The 26,128-nt window shown below is 39.3% G+C and overlaps 1 protein-coding gene and 1 long non-coding RNA gene across 3 annotated transcripts in view; one reads left to right on the forward strand and one right to left on the reverse strand.

Annotated features, from left to right (window-relative positions):
• Window positions 1-475: 475 nt before the first annotated feature.
• On the reverse strand, window positions 476-5,981 carry LOC132774664 (uncharacterized). Its single transcript, XR_010909814.1, has 3 exons — window positions 5,799-5,981; window positions 1,925-2,108; window positions 476-705 (listed from the first exon to the last, which is right to left on the reverse strand). It is a non-coding gene; the product is annotated as an uncharacterized lncRNA (long non-coding RNA).
• Window positions 5,982-6,351: 370 nt separating this feature from the next.
• Window positions 6,352-26,128, forward strand: part of ATP9B (ATPase phospholipid transporting 9B (putative)) — a 143,580-nt gene continuing 123,803 nt past the window's right edge. For both annotated transcript variants that reach the window (XM_060774947.2, XM_060774948.2), the window contains exons 1-2: window positions 6,352-6,557; window positions 20,053-20,226. In XM_060774947.2, the coding sequence (XP_060630930.1) occupies window positions 6,463-6,557; window positions 20,053-20,226 (269 nt within the window). In that variant the 5' untranslated portion in view covers window positions 6,352-6,462. The remainder of the gene's footprint in view (window positions 6,558-20,052; window positions 20,227-26,128) is intronic.

The raw sequence follows: 26,128 nt of genomic DNA on the forward strand, positions 1-26,128 counted from the left end.
TTTGGGAGCAGAGACTCTATTCTGACATCCCTTTTGGACCTGAAAGAACAAACCTCTGTTCTTTTTGCCTTCAATCTGGTTCATGTCATGATTCAATATTTGAGATAGTATGGTGTGCTGGGCTCTGGACCCATGGTTATAGTAGTTACTGAAATCACTCAACAGGTTCTTTAGGTTAAAAGGAGAGGAGGAACAATTGCAGACTCAATGGACCTTTTGGAGGCCTGCAACATTTAGGCACTGATCCAGGCAGCATTACATGCTCTTCAGTGAGTACTTACAATAAACTATACTTGCTGAAACAAATGGCACAATATATCGTAAAAAAGCAGTATATACTATAATAGACCATAGTGTTAATACTATATAATGTAAACCAATGCCACTCAAAATGGCAGCCCTAGTCTGGATTCTGATTGCTGCTGATACATAAAGCATTTCCAGTTAAAAAAAAAGGAAACAATTGCAACACAAACATAGTGCTGATCTTTATTACATTAGAGAACAAAAATTACCAGTCTTCTATATCAATAGCCTGAGAGGTACTGATGTACACCGTAATGTCAGTACCATATCTTAGCTATTGTACATCTGCTAAGAAAATGGTTTCCATCAGCACAACTGGATCAGGGGACTGATCTCTTATTGCAGCCAAATCTTGCTTCTGGAAGCCCTCTGGGGTAAGTTTTGAGATAATGCTGACGGCTGAAGGGAGTGAACAAAGAAAAAACACATTACACTATGCTGGCACTGCATCATTGGCTATAGGTTGCTGATTTTCTTGCAGACATGGTATAAATAATAGCACGCTTGAAACTGGAGAACCCTAGCAAACGTTAAGAGAATTCACAACAGCAGTTTGGTAAGGAAATGGAGACTTCATGGAGACATTTAACAAAGGCATTGTGGTTTCACAGACCTTGTATACACATACAACATAACTGGATTGTATAATGCTGAGATAGTACAATGGTGAAAATGATACCATTCCCACATTCCTCTTTCAGTAGCTGGAGCAAAAAAAAAAAAAAAAGACAAAAATACAGAAGAATGGGACTTCCTATCTATAGCCCAAGTTTATACAGTTGTTCTGTGATCGCTTTTAGTTAATGCAAATACACTCACTAAAGATTTCTGCATTCTAGGATCTCATCCTATTATATATGCTGATCCAGTGAAGGTGCAGTTTAATGAATAAATATAGAAAGCAACCTAGAAGGACAATGTTGGCTCTAAAGAGGAAGTAGCAAAAGAAGTTGATTTTTCTGAGCTGCAGAGGCTGAAAATTGATTCTGCAACTAGTAGCACAGAATCTATTTGGTTTGCCTGAGGAAATGCATCAGTGGCTGGCAAGCAAGCTTTAGCAGTGAATTATAGTTACAAGTAACTGCAAATCTAGATCCCTTTAAATTCTAGGAACTGTAATGATGTGAAAAGCAGGATAAAAAGTCACAAGAAATGGAAAATGTTTGGAATATGTTTTGCAAACAGGAGCCACATTTGGTCTGTAAATTATTACTATCTAACACAATCATTATCTACACCCCATCTTAGCAAAACTGTATAATTTAAAAGTAAATGGGTAAGGAGGAAGGTAGAAAGTGGAATGAAAGGGAGAAAGAAGGGAGCAGGAGAAGCCAGGAGCAAAGGAAAGGAAATGGGAGGGTTGGAGCGATGGCGAACATAAATAAAAAACAACACTCAGAAAAAAGGGGAATTCTGGACAGGAAATAATCAGGGCCAGCTAATACAAAGGATTTCCCAAGGCAGGAAGCAGCAAGGCTTTGAAGCAGCAAGGCTTTGAAGCTGCAAGGCTATTCAATGCTAATCAAGGTGGCCAGTTGCAACCTTCACACTTTCCTCAAACAAACACGAGTTCTTTCTCTCACCCTGGACATTCCACAGATATATAAATCCTACTTGCCTAGTTTTCAACAGACCTCACAGCCTCTGAAGATGCCTGCCATAGATGTGGGTGAGACATCAGGAGAGAATGCTTCTGGAACATGGCCATACAGCCCGGAAACCTCACAGCAACCCAGTGATTCTGGCCATGAAAGCTTTCGACAGCATAACTTACTACTTAATTGTCAAAGTGCAGACCTTGCCTAAACAATGGTAAGGTTAGAAAATAATTTATTGTAGCTAATCCCAAATGACATTGCACAGGAGTATAATATTGGTACAGCAATATAAAAAAAGAAATAACTATACTGAATATTGTAATGGTGAGTGAAACAAAGTTTGATCATAATTGTCAACCGCTCTTTTAAAATGAAGTTGGGTGAAAAGTACCAAGAAAGACATTCAAAGGACAGGCATGGTTGGTGCAGATGTTGCTCAGGGACTTGCAACCTGGTGAGAATGGCCTACAGGAAGAGATTTAGACATCAATAAATCCTGCAAATCCACAGCAAAGTGTCATTTACTAAAGGGAAGTCCTTGAAAGATACTCTGCATAACAGCAGTATGAGTATCAGCTTAATGGGCAAATGTTCAACCCTGTTTATAAGATAAGCGGTACAAAACAACATTTCTTTAGATTTATTTTTAATCTACTTTCTTAGAAAGGAGTTCAAATAGAATTTACTTCTAAGTACATCATTAGGATCAAAAACATAACTACATCATATTAACACCTGTAACATCTTATAATTCTGGGATTTATTTTGCATTTTTCCTATAAAAAGTCTACGCTTTATAATACTGATATTTTTATATCCCCCCTGCCCCCCCCCCCCCCAATATATTCACCCTTAACAGGATTAACATTTTCAAATAATACAGAAGCATTGCAAAATTACAAGTGCTTTGACAATATGAGCAGTGTATTGCTGGACAGGGAAGGCCTTTTGAACACCTTACATAAAACCTGTAATTTAGGATGGAAACTGTAACCGATTAAATCATTTTTATAACATTTATTCTTCAACACAAATGCATTTACTTAGCTGGCACATAATCACTATAGCTACTATTGACTGTTACCTATTAATTTGGATGTTTTATATTCAAGGGCTATGTTAGTTATAATTTTCAATTGATTTATGTTTTATTTAAATTATAATTGTTATGCTTAAGTTGCTCTTTATGTGGGGTTACTTGGGGTTGCGCTTTGGTTCAGTCTTGATTTACTCTAAGACTCGTGTTTTTGTCTTTGTTGCAGTCCATGTGGTTCCTAGAATTCTTTTCATTTCAAATGAGTTGATTTTCTTCAGTACTGTTTACCATTTCACATTTCCTGAATCACAATAATGGAAGTCTTACACTGATGATTCATGCATCCTTCAGTTTCATGTTTCTCTTGCAATAATATGGATAATTATAGTTCATGTACCTAATATATGGTATGTATGTATATGTGTGGGCATGTATGTGTGTGTATTTCTTGTTCATCAAGCACTTAAGCAAACCTTTTTTTCTGAACAGATCATCAAAATCTTGAGCTATTCTGAATAAAATACGTTATTGGATGCAGGTGCAGGAATCCTTTTCAGTCAAAAATAACATTACGTAAAAGCTAAATTTATGTGGCCATTCAAAGCGGCTTAGTAACAGAATACTTTATAGGGAAATAGATTTACACAATTAAAGACTGAATGGGTTTCAAGATTTTCAAATATTTTTGCTTGATTTGTCCCAAATGTGTACTTTTTCAACATCTGCAGATGGTTCTCATGTGTTCTTTTAATAATAATAATAATAATAATAATAATAATAATAATAATGGGATTTGGTTAAAATAATAATAATAATAATAATAATAATAATAATAATAATAACTTTATTTAAATCCCGCCACCATCACACCAAAGGGACTTGGGGCAGCTAACACGAGGCCAAGCCCAAGGATTATAATACAGCAAAGTAAAAAACAACAGCAAAGAATAATAACAAAGTAAAATACAAACAATAACAGCAAATACAAAATAAACAACACAAAATAAAATAGTGGAAGAATAAAAACAGTAGGCAGGACAAATAAAATTGATAAAACCCTGGGTGAGATTAGGTAAATAGAGTAATATGTATCTGGGGAGAACTCAGAAGGGCAAACAATGTGGTTGACTTTCACTAAGGGATGAGAGAAAGTGCATCAAGAGGACAGATATGTACTGGGACGGACATGGTGTGTTCATTCATCAAAGGCAAAGACACGCTGAAATATATGCAAATATATGAACATCTAAACGCTCTCGTTACATTCAGGATAGACTACTGCAATGTGCTCTATGTGGGGTTGCCTTTGAAGACTTTTCAGAAGCTTCAAACAGTCCAACAAGAGGCAGCCAGGTTAATAACTGGGGCAGCATACAGGGAGCACACAACTCCCATGTTGTCAGCTTCACTGGCTGCTTGTTTGCTACCAGCACAATTCAAAGTGCTAGCTTTGGTCTACAAAGCCCTAAACGGCCCCAGCCCAGTTTACCTGTCTGAACGCATCTCCCTTTACGAACCAGTGCAGAAACTAACATCTTCCGGGGAGGCCCTGCTCTCAGTCCTGCCACCATCACAGGCGCGTTTGGCGAGGACAAGAGACAGGGCCTTCTCAGTGATTGCCCCTGGTTATGGAACTCCCTTCCTGGCAATATTAGATCACCCCCCCCCTCCTGTCCTTCAGAAGGATGGTGAAGACCTCGCTGTGGGGCAGTGCAATGAGGCAAAATGGTGTTCTGAGATGGTTTTTGAGCAACTTTTAATGTGAATATAAGTGATTTTAATGTTTGTTTATACTTATAGTTTTATGTCCTAGCATTGAATGATTGCCGTATATATGCTGTGTTCCACCCTGAGTCCCTTGTGGGGTGAGAAGGGTAGAATAGCACCGGGATTGTGGCGCAACTGGCTGAGTGTCAGCTGCATTAAGATCACTCTGACCAAAAGGTCATGAGTTTGAAGCCAGCCTGGGTTGGAGTGGGTTTCCAACCAATTGTGTGTAGCCTGTTGTCGACTTTTGCAACCCGAAAGACAGTTGCTTCTGTCAAGTAGGAAAATAAGGTACCACCTTAAAGTGTGGGGAGGCTAAATTAACTGATTTATGAGGCCATAAAGAAGACTCCAGCAAAGCATTCCAGCGGGGAAGCATGTGGAAGTGCTTCATCAGCGTCGCAGATGGACGATGAAAGCGACAGCTCCCCTGGTGGCCAGAAAAAGTTAAATAGCCTCTGTGTATGTCTGTATATGTTTGTATGTCAAAAATTGGCATTGAATGTTTGCCATATATGTGTACACTGTAATCTGCCTTGAGTCCCCTGCGGGGTGAGAGGGGCGGAATATAAAAGCTGTAAATAAATAAATAAATAAAATAAATGTTTTAAATAAAGGGTCTTCAAACTATGGCCCAGGGGTCGGATGCGGCCCTCCAAGGTCATTTACCCGGCCCTTGCTCAGGGTCAACCTAAGTCTGAAAGGACTTGAAAGCACACAACAACATCAACAATCCTATCTCATCAGCCAAAAGTAGGCCCACACTTCCCATCATTGAAATATTAATAATTTTATATTTGTTGAAATTGTTCTTCATTTTATTGTATTGTTTTAAAGTGGTTTTTTTTTGCACTACAAATAAGATATGTGTAGTGTGCATTCGTGTTTTTTTTTCAAATTATAATCCGGCCCTCTAACAGTTTGAGGGACCGTGACCTGGCCCCGTTTAAAAAGTTTGAGGACCCCTGTTTTAAATAAACAGGACAAAATGTAAATCGTATTTTTAAAATTCCCAATTAAAAATCGTGGAAACAAATTCCAAAGTTAAAAGCCATAGCATTCGTTGAAGTGATCTTAAAAGTGACCTTTACCTTGCAATGCTTGGGTTGTTTGGAAATAACTTGCAATACCTCTGTTTTGGAGGTCCTCAGTGAACAGCTGAGAGAGACACCCTCCATATACCACTCTATGTGTATGTATATATAGAGAGAGGCAGTGGTATATAGAGCAGGCCTAGGCAAACTTGGGCCCTCCAGGTGTTTTGGACTTCAACTCCCACCATGCCTAACAGCCTCAGGCCCTTTCCTTTTCCCCCTCAGCCGCTTAAGCGGCTGAGGGGGAAAAGGAAGGGGCCTGAGGCTGTTAGGCATGGTGGGAGTTGAAGCCCAAAACACCTGGAGGGCCCAAGTTTGCCCAAGCCTGATCTAGAGCATGCCTCTCCAGTGTTCACACAGCCAAGCCCTTGGTGGCTTTCACTTTCCCTTCTCAGCTGCCAAACTTCCCCTTCCTGAGGAGAAGGAGGAGCGCGAGCGCTTCTCAGGCGCTGATTGGCTACGGCCTTCTCCTTAGACATCTCTCTCTCTTCCCCCCCTCCCTTTTTTCCCCCTTCCCGGTTTCGCCTGCTCGCTCTCTCTCGCGCGCTCGCTTCTGGTTCTGTCGCCGGCGCATTGCGCGGCAGCGTGACGTCAAGCGGGCGCCGCTGATGACGACTCAGGCCAGTTCGCGAGCGGAGGGAGTGAGGGAGAGGGAGGAAAAATGGCGGACCAAATCCCCCTCCACCCGGTCCCGCGCAGCACCCAGCGCAGGGCGGCTTATTATACCCACGCCTCCGCCGCGCAGAGGCATAACAGGTACGGAGCCGGGCAGCGAGGGGCCCGCTTCCCCTTCAGGGTCCTCTTTCGCCCTTCCTCTTGGGCCAGGCCTTGGGCTGCTGGGAAGACTGGCAGGCCCAAAGTGGCCCCCTCAGGACAAGTTTTAGTGTCTTGGGCATCCCTGGGACCCGGAACTGAAGTCCAGGGGTGCATTTCCACTTTAAATGCGGTGGATTCAGTGCTATGGCATCCTGGGGTTTGTAGCTTGATGGGGCACCAGCACCCTTTGGCAAAGAAAGCTGGAGACTTCGTAAACCCACAACTCCCATGATTGTATAGCATTCAGCCATGGCAGTTCCACTGGTGTACAGACAGACCCCAAGTTACGAACAGGATAGATTCTGTAGGTTTGTTCTTAAAGTGAATTTGCTTGTAAGTCAGAACAGGTGCATTTTTAAAGTTAACTCCAGCCAAATATGTGTGTGTGTGTTTATTTTATAATAATAATAATAATAGTAGTAGTAGTAGTAGTAGTAGCAGTAGTAGCTTTATTTGTAACCCGTCTTATCTCCCCAAGGGGACTCAGGGCGGTTTCCAACAAAGTGGCACACATTCAATGTCAAAAAACATAGAAATGACAAATCAAATCAAGGACAATAAATGAAACAACTACAGTATGAACTATTAATAATAAAAAGGTAAAGTTTTCTCCTTGACATTATATGTCAGGGGTCCTTGAACTTTTTAAACAGAGGGCCAGGTCACAGTCCCTCGAACTGTTGGAGGGCCGGATTATAATTTGAAAAAAGCATGAATGAATTCCTATGACCACTGCACATATCTTATTTGTAGTGCAAACACACTTAAAAACAACATAATCATTAAAATGAAGAACAATTTTAACAAATATAAACTTACTAGTATTTCAGTGGGAAGTGTGGGCCTGCTTTTGGCTGATGAGATAAGGTTGTTGTTGTTGTTGTTGTTGTTGTGTGTTTTCAAGTCGTTTCAGACTTAGGTTGACCCTGAGCAAGGGCCGGGTAAATTTATTTATTTATTTATTTGCTTCATTTGTATACCGCTTTTCTCAGCCCTCAGGCGACTCAGAGCGGTTAACAACCAGTATCAACAACACAATACAAAATCATTAATCAATTAAAACAGTAGTATCAATTAATTAACACCAAAATATCAATACAACAGTACAGCACTATAACAATCCATCACGTCTCATCAATAGAATCAGCATCCAAACTCATTGTCCATTATTCCATTCCAATAATAAATGACCTTGGAGGGCCGCATTCTTCTATCGGGCCTTAGTTTGAGGACCCCTGTTATATGTAGTTGTGTTTGACTCGGGGGTAGTTCTCATCTCTATTTCTAAGCTGAAGTTGTCCATAGACACCTCCAAGATCATGTGGCCAGCATCACTGCATGGAGCGCTGTTCCCTTCCCACTGGAGCAGTACCTATTGATCTACTCACATTTGTACGTTTTCGAACTGCTAGGTTGGCAGAAACTGGGTCTAACAGCATGAACTCGCCCCGCTCCCTGGATTCGAATTGCCAACCTTTCAGTCATCAAGTTCCACAGCTCAGTGGTTTTACATGCTGCACCACCTGGTAAATCATAACAAACCAAAATAATCAAAATAAACCAACTTGGATAAACATAATACAACAAATCACATGCATGCCACCTGATAAAATCTAGTAGCTAAAAAGGCAATTAAAATGTGAGTTGGATTTATGGCAACTGACAGGGCTCCAATATCTAGGTGAAGGAGCACTCACACACGCATGCGCACACTTTGTATAGCATCCCTGTGGTGTTTGTTTTGCTGTCAGTGCCCCTGTTTAGAATATTTCACCTCACTTTCTGTTCTTGTGAGAATTAGATTTTGAAAAAAATGGCTGCTTGTGAAAATGGGGATTGGTGAAAAGCATCAGTGGAGACGCCTTTTCCCCCAGGTAATAACTCTTTCAGGAGTGAATTTCCTTTCCGAGAGATAGATGTCCCCTACTTCCTGTTGTCTCTCACCTCCCCCCCCCATTCTTAACTAGGAATCATTTGTAAGTTGGATGTTTGTAACTCGGGGATTGCCTGTAATTCTGCAGTGTGGGTGCACCCCAAGGACCTTAAGTCCAAACTAGCTTTCATATCTGCTCAAGTTCATTTCTAGAAGTGGTTACAGCAGTTTCCAAACATTTCATATTGGTGACATACTTGTAGACATGCATCATCTCACAACACAGTAATTCGGTTTTACTAGGAAACTGGATGCTAAACCACCCCCTAATAAAAGATATGGACACATACATACATTCTATACTGAGTATCGCCCTTGCAACTGAGAACTTGTAAGGCGAAGGACTTGTGGTGCAATTTTTACATTTAGAAAAAGGGGTATCCTGGGCCCTTCGTATTCAGTGGGACTTGGTGATGGAAACACATACCTTCATGACAAAATCTGTGGGTGCTCAGCATTCTTTGTCTGGAATTCCCAAAATTTGCAAAAATAGTTCACTGAAATTCTGACATATTTGCTTTCTGATGGCTCATTGTATACAAACTTTGTTTCATGCACAAAGTTATAAAACAATGTCTATAAAATTACCATCAGGCTATGCGTAAAAAGGGAATTTTTACACATCAGTATAGTGGGGAAATTAAGGCTTGCGTTTCGGACAGCTCCAGCCATGAATATTTTTGAGCAATGTTTGGTTGAATTTGTGGATGGGGAACCTTGGATATGGAAGGCTGACTTTATTTTTATTTTAAAAGGAACTATGGTAGAGACAAACACTTTGATGGTAATCTGCACCATAGGATCTGAAGTGAAGGACAAAAGAAAAAGAGTCTAAAATTCTTGTCAGAGTGCTGGCAATGATCAGTGTAGCCCTCACTGCTTTGATGCTTGAAGGATGGACTGCCTCTCCTTTTATGTAGCTGACTGAGGATTGAGGTCTGGTGGAGAGGGGGCTTCCTCTTTTTCATGCCAGTTAGAACACTGTGGAAGGCGAGGCAATCGCTCTCCCTTGAGGCCTAATTGGCACAGGTGCATATTCTGGCAGTGATTTGAAACATGGATTTTTATTCAAGCTCTTGAATTTAATGGCATTGTCAAATCTGTATATATAGATAGGTAACCTTTAAAAGTAATGAAATTATTTTTTTGAAAAAAGTTTTAAATGATTTTATTGTGTACAATTTTGCAATGTACTGTTGCACTATGACTCTTGAAGTTCAAACTTCCTTTCAACCACGGTGTGATCTTGGCTAGATGAAGGCATTGACAAATCTCTGAAAAAATATTGCCAAGAAAATCCTATAGCAGGGATTCTGTAGGTTGGAAATCATATGGAAACACATAACAGCAAGTATGTCAATGTAATAAAACATTAACTAAAATATTAGTGCTCAAACCATTTAAATTCTTATTTATCAGCTTGTTTCCTGAAATATAGACAAATTTCAGCAGAACTTTCTAATGTGGAGTCAGTATAGAAATGGTGGCCACTTGGATCCCATAGTACTAGTGCTGAGAATAGAATATTTATTAGATTTGTAAAAGATGTAATGGGTGGAAGATGAGTTCTCTGTAAATGCTCCCCAAACTAATTTAAAACCAGCCCTATTCCAAGTTAAAATGTGGTGCAGGAGGGGAAGTGGAGTGTGGCCGAGTTTCCAGATGAGACTTCATGGAAAGGGTGAAATCCTTATGTTTCCCTTACTAATCTTCTACCTATATTCATGGTTTTGTTCTCTGAAAACATAGACTCAGGAAAACTGTTATTTCTGCCAGCTTACATGTCCGAGATGGTATTTGTAGATTCTTTGGAAGATTTGGGTTTGAAAAATGAAGTGCTCTATTGTCTTCCCAATTTTGTTTAAAACAGAAGAAGATTAGAACATTTTTGCGGGCCTTTGTAGTCAGAATTTCTACACTACTCTGACTCATGCCCTCTTGAAGATCTAAAGGACAAGGTTATGGTTGACATTACAATATGCTTGCAGGGTTCCTGAATCTGAGTGCTATTGTAGGAATCAACGTCTCTCCTGACTGATCCCAGCTTGCAGCAAAGTTTTCTTATTGCCATGGTCTGACATTTGCAGAAACTGGAGTTCAGTAGAGCCACTCGACTTTTATCCAGAAAGAGTTCAGTGGCAAAGCTATATTCTGTTCAGTTTTGATGAGATTTCACAATGCATTTTAGGTATGTGTTCCTGACTCTTCTGTCTATTTATAAAAACACATAAGAATGGTTTACTTAAATAAAATGTATACTTGCTTACTTACCTAAGTTTCTGAGATAGCTTCCAGTATGTTCAAAATGCAATAAAAAAACTGATGTTAGAATCCTTTACTGGGCAGTACATGCTGATTCTCTCTTGTGAATTTTATTTCTGGTAATAAACACAAGTAGCACTAATTAGGGACAAAGCTTTTGTTTAATAACTTCACTATTTATTTATTTATTTATTTATTTATTTATTTATTTATTTATTTATTTGTCATGTCAGGGCAACCAGTCAATTATATTACATTTCTAACAGAGCAAAGCAAACAAACAAACAGACAAAATACAAAATTTGTGAGTTTGGTAGTTGATTAAATGTCCTTTGACCAGTATCTGGCCATTTGGATTGCTTCTAGTGTTGCTGCAAGAAGGTCCTCCATGGTGCATGTGGCAGGGCTCAGGTTGCATTGCAGCAGGTGGTCAGTGGTTTGCTCCTCTCCACACTCACATGTCAAGGATTCCACTTTGTAGCCCCATTTCTGAAGGTTGGCTCTGCATCTTGTGGTGCCAGAGTACAGTCTGTTCAGCGCCTTCCAAGTCGCCCAGTCTTCCGTGTGCCCAGGAGGGAGTCTCTCATTTGGTATCAGCCATTGGTTGAGGTGTTGGGTTTGAGCCTGCCACTTTTGGACTCTCGCTTGCTGAGGTGTTCCAGCGAGTGTCTCTGTAGATCTTAGAAAACTATGTCTAGATTTAAGTCATTGACGTGCTGGCTGATACCCAAACAGGGGATGAGCTGAAGATGTCTCTGCCTTGGTCCTTTCACTATTGGCTGCTACTTCCCGGCGGATGTCAGGTTGTGCAATACCGGCTAAGCAGTGTAATTTCTCCAGTGGTGTAGGGCGCAGGCACCGTGTGATAATGCGGCATGTCTTATTAAGAGCCACATCCACTGTTTTAGTGTGGTGAGATGTGTTCCACACTGGGCATGCATACTCAGCAACAGAGTAGCACAGCGCAAGGGCAGATGTCTTCACTGTATCTGGTTGTGATCCCCAGGTTGTGCCAGTCAGCTTTCGTATGATATTGTTTCTAGCACCCACTTTTTGTTTGATGTTCAGGCAGTGCTTCTTGTAGGTAAGAGCACGGTCCAGAGTGACTCCCAGGTATTTGGGTGCGCTGCAATGCTCCAGTGGGATTCCTTCCCAGGTGATCTTCAGAGCTTGGGATGCTTGTCTGTTCTTGAGATGAAAGGCACATGTCTGTGTTTTAGATGGGTTGGGAATCAGCTGGTTTTCCCTGGTAAGAGCACCTAGATCTTCGGAAAGCTTCTGTTCTACCATCTCAAAGCTCCCTGCTTGAGCAGTAATGGCACGATCATCAGCATAGATGAAACTCCCTGTCCCTTCTGGCAGTGGCTGGTCATTTGTGTAGATGTTGAACATGGATGGAGCAAGCACGCTTCCCTGAGGCAGGCCATTCTTCTGTTTCCGCCATCTGCTTCTCTGGCTCTGGAATTCAACAAAAAAGCTCCTGTTTTGTAGCAGGTTTCCTATGAGGCAGGTGAGTTGGTAGTCCTTTGTGATATTATACATTTTTCTCAGGAGGAGGTGGTGGTTCACAGTATCATAGGCTGCTGACAAGTCTATGAAGACAGCTCCTGTGATTTGCTGCCTTTCAAAGCCATCTTCTATGTGCTGAGTCAGGTTCAACACTTGCGATGTGCAGCTTTTGCCTTTCCTGAAGCCACTAGAATAACTGAATAACTAGAATAACTGAATAACTGAAGCCACAAGAATAACTCCACTACCATCTTCTGATATTCTGCCTGTTTGTAGGGTTTTTATTGGTTTTTAGGCTACTCCACATGTTGCTGGTGTCTTTTAAAAACATTTTGGATTGATCGGTATATTGGTAAAACCTCTCTTTAGGATTCTTATCAGTTCTTGACTGCATTCAAGCGTTGCCTTCCATATGTTCAGTTAACACAAGGAAAAAGTGCAGGACCATATCAGCTGGCCACAGCCCTAGTGTCATTGTGCCTACACTGATTTACTGATGTTTATTCAGTTGAATGTAGACAAACAATATCCATTAGACCTCAGGCTGTTACATTGTTTCCAAAAGACAACAGGGTAATTTGCTTACTCAGTAGGAGTATCTGAATTGCCCTCCCCTTGCAAGCCTTTGCTTGACATTGTTGCTCCTAAAACCTTTGGAAACAGCCTGGAAAATGAAACAGAGTACAGTGGTGCAAGAGGACAAAAACTCTGGTGAGATTATTAAATTCTGGTTTCTGGGTATTTTTTTTGAAAAGAATATCAAATTAAAGTAAAATATTAAGGGTTTTGAAAAGTCAGAAAGAACTATTAGATGGAGAATACAGAGGGCAAAGAGTCCTGGGACATTAAGAAATAACTGTTTTAGGTATTTTGTTTGCTATTGATAAAAGAAACTGAAAAAAAATTAAGTCCCCCCCCCCCCCATAACCACTAGTTCTTAGAGAAGTGGTTTTAGTATGGAAACAGCTAAAAGGTTGTTGTATTTGGAGACTAAATTTCATTGCTTTTATGGAATAAATAGGCAAATATCTAATTCATTAGAAATTACTATGAGGCAAGTTTTTGAGAGCTGTTGCTATATATTACAATCAATGCCCTTCTTCCTTAAGGCATGGGATTGTACCTGTAGAAGATCTAAAATATTTCTCCCAAAAGGGGAGTCTTCAACAGTCCATAATTCACTTTGATAAGAATGATGATAATTTACTCCTGTGAAATTTCATTCTGAGTAGACATGTAGAAATGTGCCATTACTTTTTATTAAAGCCCTGGTACACAGAATCACAGTTCTGGGTAGAGTTTTGTTCTGCTGATGTTTGTATCTGGTTACTGGAATGCTTGTTTCAGGACAGTCCTAGCTCTTAGATCTTTGATAAAGGGGAAATGTTTTATATTTGCTTGTGCTAGACGCTACTCTCTCCCTCTCTCTCTTTAAACCAAATAATAACCTATCTGATTTACATAGACTTCTGACAACTTTAATAAGTATCTGTGAATGTATGCACATAATCATCTCAGATTTAGCTGTTTACCTTAAAATCTTCTGTAAGGAATACCAGTTTGATGATAATGTTGGTTGGATAGCTCTAGTGACACATTAACTTATAATGTATGGAGCACTGTATGATTTGTTTGAATTGCATCTGTAGCTGTAGTTAATGAGCAGAGGGTTAGAAGCATAATTTCTATTGGCCTTATAAATTCATGTTTGAAAATGTATTTGTCTGCTATCTTGGATTGGTATTGGTGGTTTCAGAAAGTTTTGTCTTTCTAAAATGTCATAAGATGAGGATTCAAGGTATGTCCATAATTTATGGATTTCATTATACATTTAGGATAAGTGTGAATAGTGGCTCTCAAAAATCTATTGTGTAGTATAACTGTGGTATTGAAATAAATGTATATACATACAGTGTATCCTAACAGTCTGTACTCAGAAGCAAACCTGACTAGATATATAGTATTTAGCATTGAATTTCATCATTGTGTATTTAATAAGAAGGTTTGAAAACTTTTGATAAAATTTCTTGAAAGGGGTGTTTGTGAATCCCAGATGACTGTATAATCAATCAGCCTAGAATTCAAATTGGTGGTTGTCTAGAAACTGCTGCCATAAACCACATAGATATATCCCCATTCTTTCTTAAGTAATGTTTTCAGTTGTATATTTGGAGAAAAAAATGCAGTTACATACATATATTGGGTATTTTTTAAACCTTGTTCAAGCAATTCTTTCTGTTACATGCAGTTAATTGGGATGGAGTGCATGCTTAACTTTGTGAGCTTCTTAACTGTCCACATACAATGTGCTTGCTCCAGAGCACACACCTCCTGCTGGATTAAAATGACATAGAAATAACATTAATAAGCAAGCTATTTTCAGTGACAATTGTCTAATAGTACATATCCTCACTGAGGATTTTCTCACCTGATAACTTTAAAAGATTCTCAAAAACATGACTGAAAATTTGATAAACTATGCCATTGTTCTTAAGTAAGCATTGACTTTTTGGGATAAGAGATTTTGCATAATTTATCTAAGGACCAACACAGTACTGCATATCAATATTAAAAAAGCGATTGAACTGTCAAAATGTAAAAACCTGTTAAAATACAGACCATTAAAAGGAAAACACCACATTGTTCAAGGCCTGGTTCCCTTGGGCAGGCAGTCTTCCAAATTCTACCAAAACAGAAAAGTCTTTCATTCCTTGCAGAAAGATAGAAAATAAAGTGCCAATCTAGTTTCTTTGGAAAGGGAGTTTCAGAGCCTTGAAGCAGTTCTCAAGATGTGCTTTCCTGAAAGATCTCAATGCCTAGACAGGTTTGTAAAGGAGAAAATGCCTCTTCAAATAATCTTAGATTGATATACAGTAGGCTCTCTGGTCTGCTGGATCAAAATCTGTGATTTCCACTAGCTGTGATCATCACACCCTGTATCACACCCCAGTGATATGAACTGAGACATGTTGGAGTGTACAAACTAACATTAGTATTATTTAATAATGTAAGGCTTGACCATCTGCAGTTTTTGTATTTGTGGAGGGCCTTGAAAGACAACGCCCGTGGATATGACACATGTGGCCTTCCTTTGAAAATCTGGAAACAAAAGACAACAGTGATGTTATTATTGGCTGGAATGATGCATCAGGTTTTATTACCAGCACTTGTTTGCGCTATGTTTCTGGGCCTATTTAAGACCTCATGGACTATCAAAGGTTCACATAACTTCACATAACTTGGGAATGGGCAACTTGAAGGATCACTTCTTTGCATAACCTTTTAATTATGTAAATAATATAAATCATAAATCTTTAAATACTAAATACTAAATCTGTTGTGGTGGCTTCTCTGAATGGCCATGATCATGTCCCATGAAAAATGGTTTTTCAGGGATGCCATTGTGGTTGCCTATTATTATTATTATTATTATTATTATTATTATGGCACGAGGTGATGACTTTATTTTTTGAGTTTTCCGCTTGAAAATTGTTTGCTGCTTTTCAAATCTGAACATTTCCCACATTTTTGGTGCACTTTTGAGCTTTAGTTATTGATTTTTATCTTGCATTGCTTATTAAATTTGGTGTTAGATTGTGTGATGTGGTCTATGTTTATATTTATTAACTTTTAATGGAAGATGCTTATCAAACTTGTTTCATTGTATGAGATATGAAAATAAACTAAATTAATGTAAACTTAAGTAAGAATATGGTATTTTGTTTGTTTCATTCATTTTATTATCATAAACATAGCTGCAAAATATTTGCATTCATAATTTAATGTACCAGTTAATTAATTTTCTGTATTGTTAGGATTGTTGATGAAGAGATCTTATGCAGATCTTTCATTAATAGGTCAAAGTTGACCTGACAACAAACAAAAACAAATTGTTGCAACAGGACAGTTTGCTGAACTTTACCAAAATACAGAATATTATGAGATTTTAAACTAATGTTCACAATGCCAGGTCTTCTTAACCATTTAGTATAAATCCCACAACTCTCACAAATCTTTTTCGATAAACAAATAGTTTTGGTGTGATCACTCTTTAAAAGTGTGGGGAAGTGGAACTCAGAAAATCAGGTTTGCTTGTATTTATTTTTCATATCAGCCTATCTGTTTGTCTGAATCCCAGCTTAAGTAGAAAACTTTGAAAAGTTTTGCTTTCAAAAGCTCATTTTTGCTTTAAAAAGGATTGTTCTTCAGAGTCCTGTTGTAGTCATGTTTATCTAATCTATGCTCAAATAAGGTTTTTTGATACAAGTTCAGGACTTATATGTGTGACTCATGCTCATATCTACTGCTTGGCCTTTTTGTTATCTCCCAGCACCTCTAAAACATCTTTATGTTTTTGTACTTCTGTCTGATAACAACGTACTTAAACCTTAGACAAAAATAGTATGCATTCTCTAGTTTCATATAGTTAAGCTTTGTCAATGTCTTTGTATTAATATATCAGTCAATTCTCATGGTATCTTTATTTTAAGATCAGGCTAGAGATAATGTCTTGTTTTCCCCAATGCTATCCAGAAAAGCAATAAAACAAGATATATCAGTTTACTATTTCAGTCAATCCATTTGGCCGGTCCTATGAGACAGGATTACAGCACATCATTCCTGTTAAGTAAGTCACGATCTAATAAGGGGAGTGACATTGGTTTTTAATATTAATGACAATATAGTAGCTACAAATTTTATTGCTAAAAAATTAGAATAATAATAAAAATTGACATTGTTTAAAGCCTTCAGTGATACTCACTTAATAGTCACTGGTAGAGTTCCATCATGATAGTATGAATTGCTATTTCCTGTACATGTGGTCCATCTTGCCATATATTCATGGGCTGAAAAAAACACCCCCCCCCCAAAACTAACACTCATGAAAACAGCATATTCTTATCTTAAAAGTGTAACATGGCATCCTTGGTTATGTTACTGACAATACGTTGCTTATAATACATTACTATATAAATATCTCTCTATGTATGTGTGTGCGTGTGTATACACACACACACACTGTATAATAATGTGGTCAAGATTCATTGGTATATTTTGGCCTCCAGTGCAAGCAAAATCCAGATTTTCTTTGTCTCATACTGCAGCCTTTAACGTTACCAACTTTTTTCCCAGTGGTTTTTTTTAGCCCTTCAGAGGTATTTTAGGGCTGCATAGAACTGTAGAGAACTGTTATCAGAACTCCATCATCACTTCTGACAAAAGTAGAAGACTCAAGTAAAACATTTTATTGAATTTTGAAAAGTATGTGAGCTGTGGGAATATATTGGCTTTGGGAAAAACAGCTCATTTGATAGTAATATAACTGCCCTTTATCATTGCCTTTGAAAAAACTGCAGGGAAGTTATAAGAGTTTTTACTGTTGTAAGTTAAATCCACAGAGTAATACAGGCTAATGTCGCTCCTGGGCAAAGGAGACAAGCACCTGTAATATAGAAAGGTAGATATAGATAGTGGAGGTCTGCACTGTGTGTTGTTTGTTACAGGCTTTTGGTGCAATATGTCAAGATTTCTGCCTTCTATGTGCTAATTAAATTAGGAATGTTGTCAGGGTGGAATCTTAGCCAGAGATTTAGCTGAATTGACGTAAGCAATAAACATAGCTGCAAAATATTTGCATTCATAATTTAATGTGCCAGTTAATTAATTTTCTGGCCCCCTGAAGGGAGCACCCTTTATTTTCTGGTCTTTTCTAGACTGAACCAATAAAATGGCATCTGTATAATTTCACTTTTATTGCTGTTTAAAAGCATTAAAAGAGCCCTCGATGGTGCAGTTGGTTAAACTACTGAGCTGCTGAACTTGCTTACTGAAAGGTCTCAGGTTTGAATCCAAGAGTGGAGTGAGCTCCCACTGTTAGCCCCAGCTTCTGACAACCTACCAGTTCGAAAACATGCGAATGAGTAGATCAATAGGTACTGCTCCGACAGGAAGGTAACAGTGTTTCATGCAGTCATACTGGCCACATGACCTTGGAGGTGTCTATGGACAATGCCAGCTCTTCAGCTTAGAAATAGAGATGAGCACCAACCCCCAGAGTTGAACACAACTGGACTTAATAACAGGGGAAAACTTTTACCTTTACCTATAATTTCATTTCTTTTGCTGTTGAAAAGTATTAACTGTATTCAAATATCTTATGGATTTCTTCGCCACTCCTGAATCTGTACTTTTAAAAATCTACTGAAGTTCAGGCAACAAAATTATGACCAGCTGATAGCTTTATGCAAAAAAAAGTAAGTTTCTTTGTGAGAGAATAACTCCTTGAATTCTAATTCACCTAGAAGTTGCTGCATAGGCCTGTCCCTAGAGTATTTTATTCTATAGCTTCAGAGAGAAAGACTTAACTAGGGAAAGGCAATCACTATAGTAAGGAAACTGAACATAAAAGTAAAGTTCCAGAAATTCAGAGATGATGTGGGACATCAGTTTGATGACTTCCTTGTAATGTACAAATAAATGAAAGATTTGGGTTTCGTGATTGCTCAAGCAGTGGTATGCAGTGATTCTGTTTTTCACTGTTGCTCTGAACTTCTTGGTAGAAAATAAATGGCGTTTCAGTTTAAAAATAGCTCTTCAGTAGTGGATTGCAGCAGAAGTCTGTTGCTCACGGAGCTTGTGTTTTGATAATGTGAAAAGAACTTTCAAAATGTAGGTATGATTTATGTAACAGACAATATAATACGGCTTAAACTTAATGCAGTCACTTGGTTATTCATTCCTTTTAAAAGCCATCAAAGTTTGAATAGAACACAGTATAATTTTCACAGCAGACCTTATACAGAAGTTAATTTTGAAGTATAATTTCTTTCCCCTTCTCTCTGTGTTTTTGTTCAGAAGTCGTTTAATATTAATGTGGTTAATGTTTAGGAAGCCAATTCCCCCAACTACCTGTCTTATTTCTTATTTACTATCAGAAGCGCTGTATTTTGCATTCTTTCTCATCTATTCAGGCTTCTCAAAGCTTCTTTATTTTATAAAAAGTTTTTGGCACTTAATTAGTTTGTCACATGTGAAAAAACCATGCTTCACTGACAATTACATGTATATAACACTAGATTACAAAGAAATTGAGATTTGCCCCTATGAAAACAGCTTCACTGACAATTAAATGTACATAACACTAGATTACAAAGAAATTGAGATTTTTCCCCTATGAAAAATCCATTATTCATAAGTTTTTGAATACTGGGGTAAAATTTTTCACACAATAGAAAAATTGCCTTTTGAAGAGGTATAAATTGCTTGCCAGTTCAATGGCGAAATTTTGCAGTCAAATTGCTAAATGTGACTCTTATTGGTTATCATTGTACTGTATATGGTATGTTTGAATAGTTAGCAGTTGAAAATATCGAATGTACCCTGGGAAACCCCAACATTCGTCTTTAAATATATATGTTAGAAGGCTTCAAATGAATTATATTCCTTCATTATAACTAATAATAGTATTGCCAGCTACTTGGATTACATCTAGCAGTGTAATTGCGCAAACAGGTTGAACTTTCTCATGGATTATTCAAGAATCCTGTTTTCATTTTAGTCCTCCCTGTAGGAGATGAAGAAGGGGTACTCTTAATCCTTTAAGTAATATATGAAGACTTTGAAAATCTATGCTACACAGGAGGAACATGCTAATTCACACTCACAAACCTGCTATTGAATGGAATATTTATATGTTTATTCTTAATGCTCTTATTTGTTTAATGTCAACAGGTACCAGGTAGAAGATGAATCCTCTCATTTGGATGAAATGCCATTGATGATGTCAGAGGAAGGTTTTGAAAATGATGAAAGTGATTACCACACTTTACCAAGAGCCAGAATTTCTCAAAGAAGAAGAGGTTTAGAATGGTTTGTCTGTGGTGGCTGGAAATTTCTTTGTACCAGGTTTGTTACTAGTTCTGATATTTTGTTGTTGTTTTACATGATAACTAAATTGTTATATTGTTACATAAAACAATTTATCGGAAAACCAAAAATAAACAGGAATGGCCCATCCCTGTGAAATCCTTAGCAGAACAATGTTCTTAACTGAGTGGAGATACCGCTTCCTTTTATCCAGTAACTGTGGAGACAACGTCAGCACTTATCAGTGATTGATCAGTACTCAAGGTTCTTGTAACCTGTAACCATTGCATAACTCCAAATAGTGCCGGATAGCTAGAACCACATACGGTAGTTCTTTATCCACCACCGTTTTGGGGCATTGTAGCAATGACCAAATTTGTCTAAGACCCATACTTTCAGTGCTAGTTGAGCTACCATCACAGCCAGATAAATGTATTACAGTCCAGTGACAAAGAAAGGACTGCACATACAAATATTGCCTATATGTCATTGTCGAACCTGGAGCCAATATTGACTAATTGATTCCCAGTTTGTGGGAAAGAGGTTAAGAAGTAAAGGAACCATTTGCATTCATTTTTTCTTTGTCAGGCCACTGTCATCATCCTGCATTCCTGAATCCTGTCTTCCCATTAGTTATCTGATGTTTCATTTCACCCTTGAAACAATCATTGGCGAGAAGAGGGATTTGCACTTATGGTGCCAAGTAATTATTACTTTCCAAAGGAACTTCTTATTATTTTCTCCCTTCGGAAACCTAATTTCAATTGTATTGACTTGGTGATAGGGCAACAAAGTATATGCTGTTGCTGATCCTGTTTTTCTTTGCTTCTTCTGAGTTGCTTTTGGGCAGAAAGAAAAGGCATATGGCTTTCCCTTGTTTACGGGAAAATGGGAGTTTGGTGTGTGCTATCTTGGAGACCCAGTAGTCTATCATTTCAAGGGGCTAGAAGAGTTAAACACCCTTATTCTCCTGATCTCATTGCTAAGGGGAGTAATTTGTAGTGTTTTGCATTTCCTCAGCCAGCACAACCTCCTAGGGACTGTTCTTCGGAATTTGAGGGAAATGCATCTCATTAAACGGTTCTGGCTCAGACTACCTGTCTGAATGTATCTCCTGCCATGAACCATCACAAAGTTTAAGATCTTTAGGAAAGGCCCTGCTCTCGCACTATCGCAAACACGGTTGATGGGGAAAGAGACAGGGCCTTCTCAGCAGTGACCCCCGCCTTTGGAACAGCCTCTCTAGAGATATCAGATTGGCCACCTCCCTCTTATCTTGTAGAAGGAAAATCAAGCCTTATTCTCCTGATCTCATTGCTAAGGGGAGTAATTTGTAGTGTTTTGCATTTCCTCAGCCAGCACAACGTCCTAGGGACTGTTCTTCGGAATTTGAGGGAAATGCATCTCATTAAACGGTTCTGGCTCAGACTACCTGTCTGAATGTATCTCCTGCCATGAACCATCACAAAGTTTAAGATCTTTAGGAAAGGCCCTGCTCTCGCACTATCACAAACACGGTTGATGGGGAAAGAGACAGGGCCTTCTCAGCAGTGACCCCCGCCTTTGGAACAGCCTCTCTAGAGATATCAGATTGGCCACCTCCCTCTTATCTTTTAGAAGGAAAATCAAGATCTGGTTATGGGACCAAGCGTTTGATCAGTGAGCAGCAAGTGGAAGAAGATCACACAACTTATGGCAATGATTGGATTTTAATGGATGTGTCTTAATTAATTGTTTTAATTGTTGTTTCAATTTTTAATATTTTGATTGTACTGTGGTTGTTTTTATTATGCTAGCATCGTATGATGCTTTTGTTAGGCTGCGCTGAGTCCCCCTTTGGGGGGAGAAGGGCGGGGTATAAATGTAGGAAATAAATAAATAAATAAATAAATAATAACAGTAGTAGTAATATTTTTATCCCACCCTATCTCCCAGAGGGGACTCAGGGTGGTTTGCAACAGATATCGGCACACATTCAATACCGTAAGAAGCTGAACAAAGACAAAAATAACCAAATCCCAAAAACAAATCCACATTTACATCAAAAATAATAACACATTTTCAAAAATTAAACGGTAAACATAATAAAGATATGATTTCACAACTAAGACTTAGGGAGACAAAACAGGAATCTAAACAAAACAAGATAAAGTTGAAAGTTAATATATAGCTTTTTTACAACCAGCAGCTAGAGTGACCCGCCATTTCCATTCCATGGTGACTATGCATGATATTCTATGCCTCCTCTTCTCTGTATGCTTGAAAGCATAAGAAAGTTTTTAATTGTTTATTAAAAGAGAGTAGGGAGGTGAGCATTTTTATCTCTTTGTGGAGAGAGTTTCAGAGGCAGGGAGTGATCACGGGCGATTACGGAGAAGGCCCCCCCTCTCTTGTTCCCACCAATCGTGCTTGAGACGGGGGTAGAACCGAGAGCAGGGCCTCCTCCACTGATTGTAGTGCCCAAGCAGGTTTGTATGTGGAGATGTGGTTTGCCAAATAGTCTGTGTCCGAACCGTTTAGGGCTTTAAAGATAATAACCAGCACTTTGTATTTAGCTTGGAAGCAGACAGGCAGCCAGTGGAGCTGCTGCAACATGGGGGTGGTTATCTCCCTGTATGGCACCTCAGTTAGTAATCTGGACCAGTTACAGCTTCTGATCTGTCTTCAAAGACAACCCCACGTATAGAGCATTGCAGTAATCCAAACGGCATGTAACTAAGGCATGGACTATCATGGCCAGATCTGGCTTCTCAAGGTACGGGCGCAGATGGCACATAGGTTTTAATTGTGGGAAGGCACCCCTGGCCACTGCCGACACCTGAGCCTTCAGGGTCAGCAATAAATCCAGGATCACCCCCAAGCTACGAACCTGTGTCTTCAGGGTAGTGTGACCCCAACCAGCACAGGAAGTATCCCTATATCCTGATCTTCCTTCTGACTGACCAGGAGCATCTCTGGGAGATTTAGTTTCAACTTGTTGGCCCTCATCCAGTCCATTAATGATGACAGGCACCAGTTTAGGACCAGGATAGCATCCTTGGCTTTTGGTGGAAAGGATAATAGAGTTGGGTGTCGTCTGCATATATTTAACACCAAACTCCAAAACCTCATTCAGTGGTTTCATGTAGATGTTAAACGGCATGGGGGACAGGCTGGAACTCCGAGGGACGAACAGGAGTCCCCCAGCACCACCTTCTGGGTTCGACCCTCCAGAAAGAACCGGAGCTACTGTAAAACAGTGCCTCCTAGCACCATCCCGGGGAGACAGCCCAGAAGGATACCATGATCGATGGTAACAAACGCCACTGAGAGGTCCAGGAGAACCAACAGGGACACACTCCTCCTGTCTTGCTCTCTTCATATATTATCTACCAAGGTGACCAATGCCATCTCTGTTCTGTAGCAAAGTCCTGAAACCAGATTGAAATGGATCCATATAATCGGTTTCATCCAAGAAACTTTGGAGCTGAGAGGCCACCACTTTCTCTAGAACCTTGCCCAGAAAGGGGAGATTTGAAACTGGTCAATAGTTGTCCAATTGAGTCCAGTGCCAGTTTCTTTAATAAAGGCTTTACTACTGCCTCCCTGAAGCTAACTGGCATTATGCTTTATGCCAAGGAGGTATTCACCAGCACTTTCACCCACTCTACCAGTCCCCCTCTGGCCTCTTTGATTATCCAGGATGGGCAGTGGTCCAGAGAACACCTTCCTTTCTCCCAAGATCTTGTCCACGTCATCAGGCTATACAAATTGAAAAGAATCCATTAAAATAGGACAGACAGGTGTCTCATTTACATCCACAGAGACTGCATTCATACTGTCGTCTAAGTCGGAACACACCTGAGTGACTTTATCTGCAAAGAACCTAGCAATTTCTTCACAATGAGCTGTTGATTTATCAGGGATCCCTGGCAGAGCAGGGTTTAAAAGTCCTCTGACCACTCAAAATAGCTCTCTTGGGCGTTTTTTTGTTTTTTTGTTTTTTGCAGATGCAACATTGACAGCAATGAAAAATATTTGTACCACTTTCATTGCCATGGAGTAGGATCTCAAATACGCTTTAGCCAACACTGGCTAAAGCGTATTTGAGATCCTACTCCATGGCAATGAAAGTGGTACAAATATCTTTCACTGCTGTCAATGTTGCATTTGCAAAAAACAAAAAAACAAGGTTTGTTTGCTTTAACAAAACCAGTAGAGAAACAACACTTATCCAGAGATTCATTAGGCATGGAAGCACCACCCCCTTGGCCACCAGTTTCAGAAAAGGAGATAAAGTGTATAATTCAAGGATTAAAGAGTGACAAAGCACCTGGGGAAGATTTCTTACCAGCCGAATTATTTAAAAAAGATCCTGATTGGTGGGCTCCTCTTTTGGCAGACCTGTTTACACATATAAACAATACTTGCCAGATCCCAGTTGGATGGAAGCTGGCAATAGTGGTTCCCATATATAAAAAAGGGAATAAAAAGGATCCCAGTAATTACAGGCCCATTAGTTTAATAGATATTGTTGCCAAAATTTATGCTAGGTTCCCACTGCCCTGGCAACCCCCGAATTCCAGAGGTCTGCTAGAGCTTCAACAGATTCACCTACCAAGGTGGCAATAAAATCCCCAAGAGCTGTCAGGAATCCATTTGGATCCATAAACCTCCTGGGGCGGACCATCCTAATCGGTCCTCCACCCCTGTAGAAGTCCAGAGCCCCAGTAAGTCTAAACTTGACTTTGCCAGTGATTGGTCCGTGACAAAGGAACTGTAGACAGTTCTGTCGCACCCCAGACCTGAAGCCACCTATGACCACAGCATAACACAAGAGTCCAAGATAGTAGGAAATGGTTTATTGTAAAAACACACACACACACTATATATATATATATATATATATATATATATATATATATATATATATATATATATATATAAAATCCAGAAATAAGGAAATCAGGTGTATAATTCAAATAGTTGGTAATCAGTTGTCTCTTGCGAATCCAAGGGTAAAATAGGCCAGTGATAGTCCCAGAACACCAAGGCCGCTTAAGTCCATAAGCAAAACATGAGCAGAGAGGCAAAACATGAGAATGAAATACTTAGATCCAAAACCATGAGCAAAACTTGAAGCAGTTCCTTAAACAAGACCATGAGATACGTAGATCCAAAACCAAGACGTGAAATGAGAGAGACAGGTCTAGCTGTTAACTTGAACGCCATGTTGCCTGAACTGAAGAGCAAAATTCCCATTAGTGCTAATAAACAGACATGAAAGCATTACATCTTCCCTGGAATTTCTGCTCCCCCCGAAGTCTTGATGATCTATGAAGCTGGCTATCTGTTCGAATCTGCAGAAAGATTAGATTCATTCTCATGCGAATTTCTCATCACTTCATCTTTGCTAGATTCCTTATCTGGAGAGGATGATTCCAACTCCTTTCCCTGACCTTGAGTTCCAGAGGCAATTATATTCTCAGGCCTGCATCTGTGCTGGCCTCTTTATTCAAAACAGTTTGCTTTCCCGGCCTGCATGAGAAGGAATCCCAGAGCCTGCATCAGAATGAATCCCAGGAAAGCCCACAATCCCATCTGACTCTAAGTCATCACTGAACCCATCAGTTCCTGTCTGTTGTGACTGCTGCTGAGCTACAAGTTCCTCCACAATACTGTCACCAAACAGAAGGCAGGATCTAAAGTGTGTCCAGCACTATGGGTGGGATTAGAAACCATTTGGGACAGACCTGATCCTGTGTTACAGGGAAAATCCTTTTGTTCTCCAACATTTGCTTGCTTTATCTCCTGTTCCAGATAGTTTAATGGCATTCTTGAGTCAATAAGATTCATGTTATTTATGAATAAAAAGGATAAAAAAAATTAAGGCTAGAAGTGTGTATATTAAAAATGTACATGCACCTGATGCTCTTTGATCATATGAAATGCCAGTGAGCCT

The sequence above is a fragment of the Anolis sagrei genome, chromosome 4 (genome assembly GCF_037176765.1).
Source record: "Anolis sagrei isolate rAnoSag1 chromosome 4, rAnoSag1.mat, whole genome shotgun sequence".
NCBI classification, from domain to species: Eukaryota; Metazoa; Chordata; class Lepidosauria; order Squamata; family Dactyloidae; genus Anolis; species Anolis sagrei.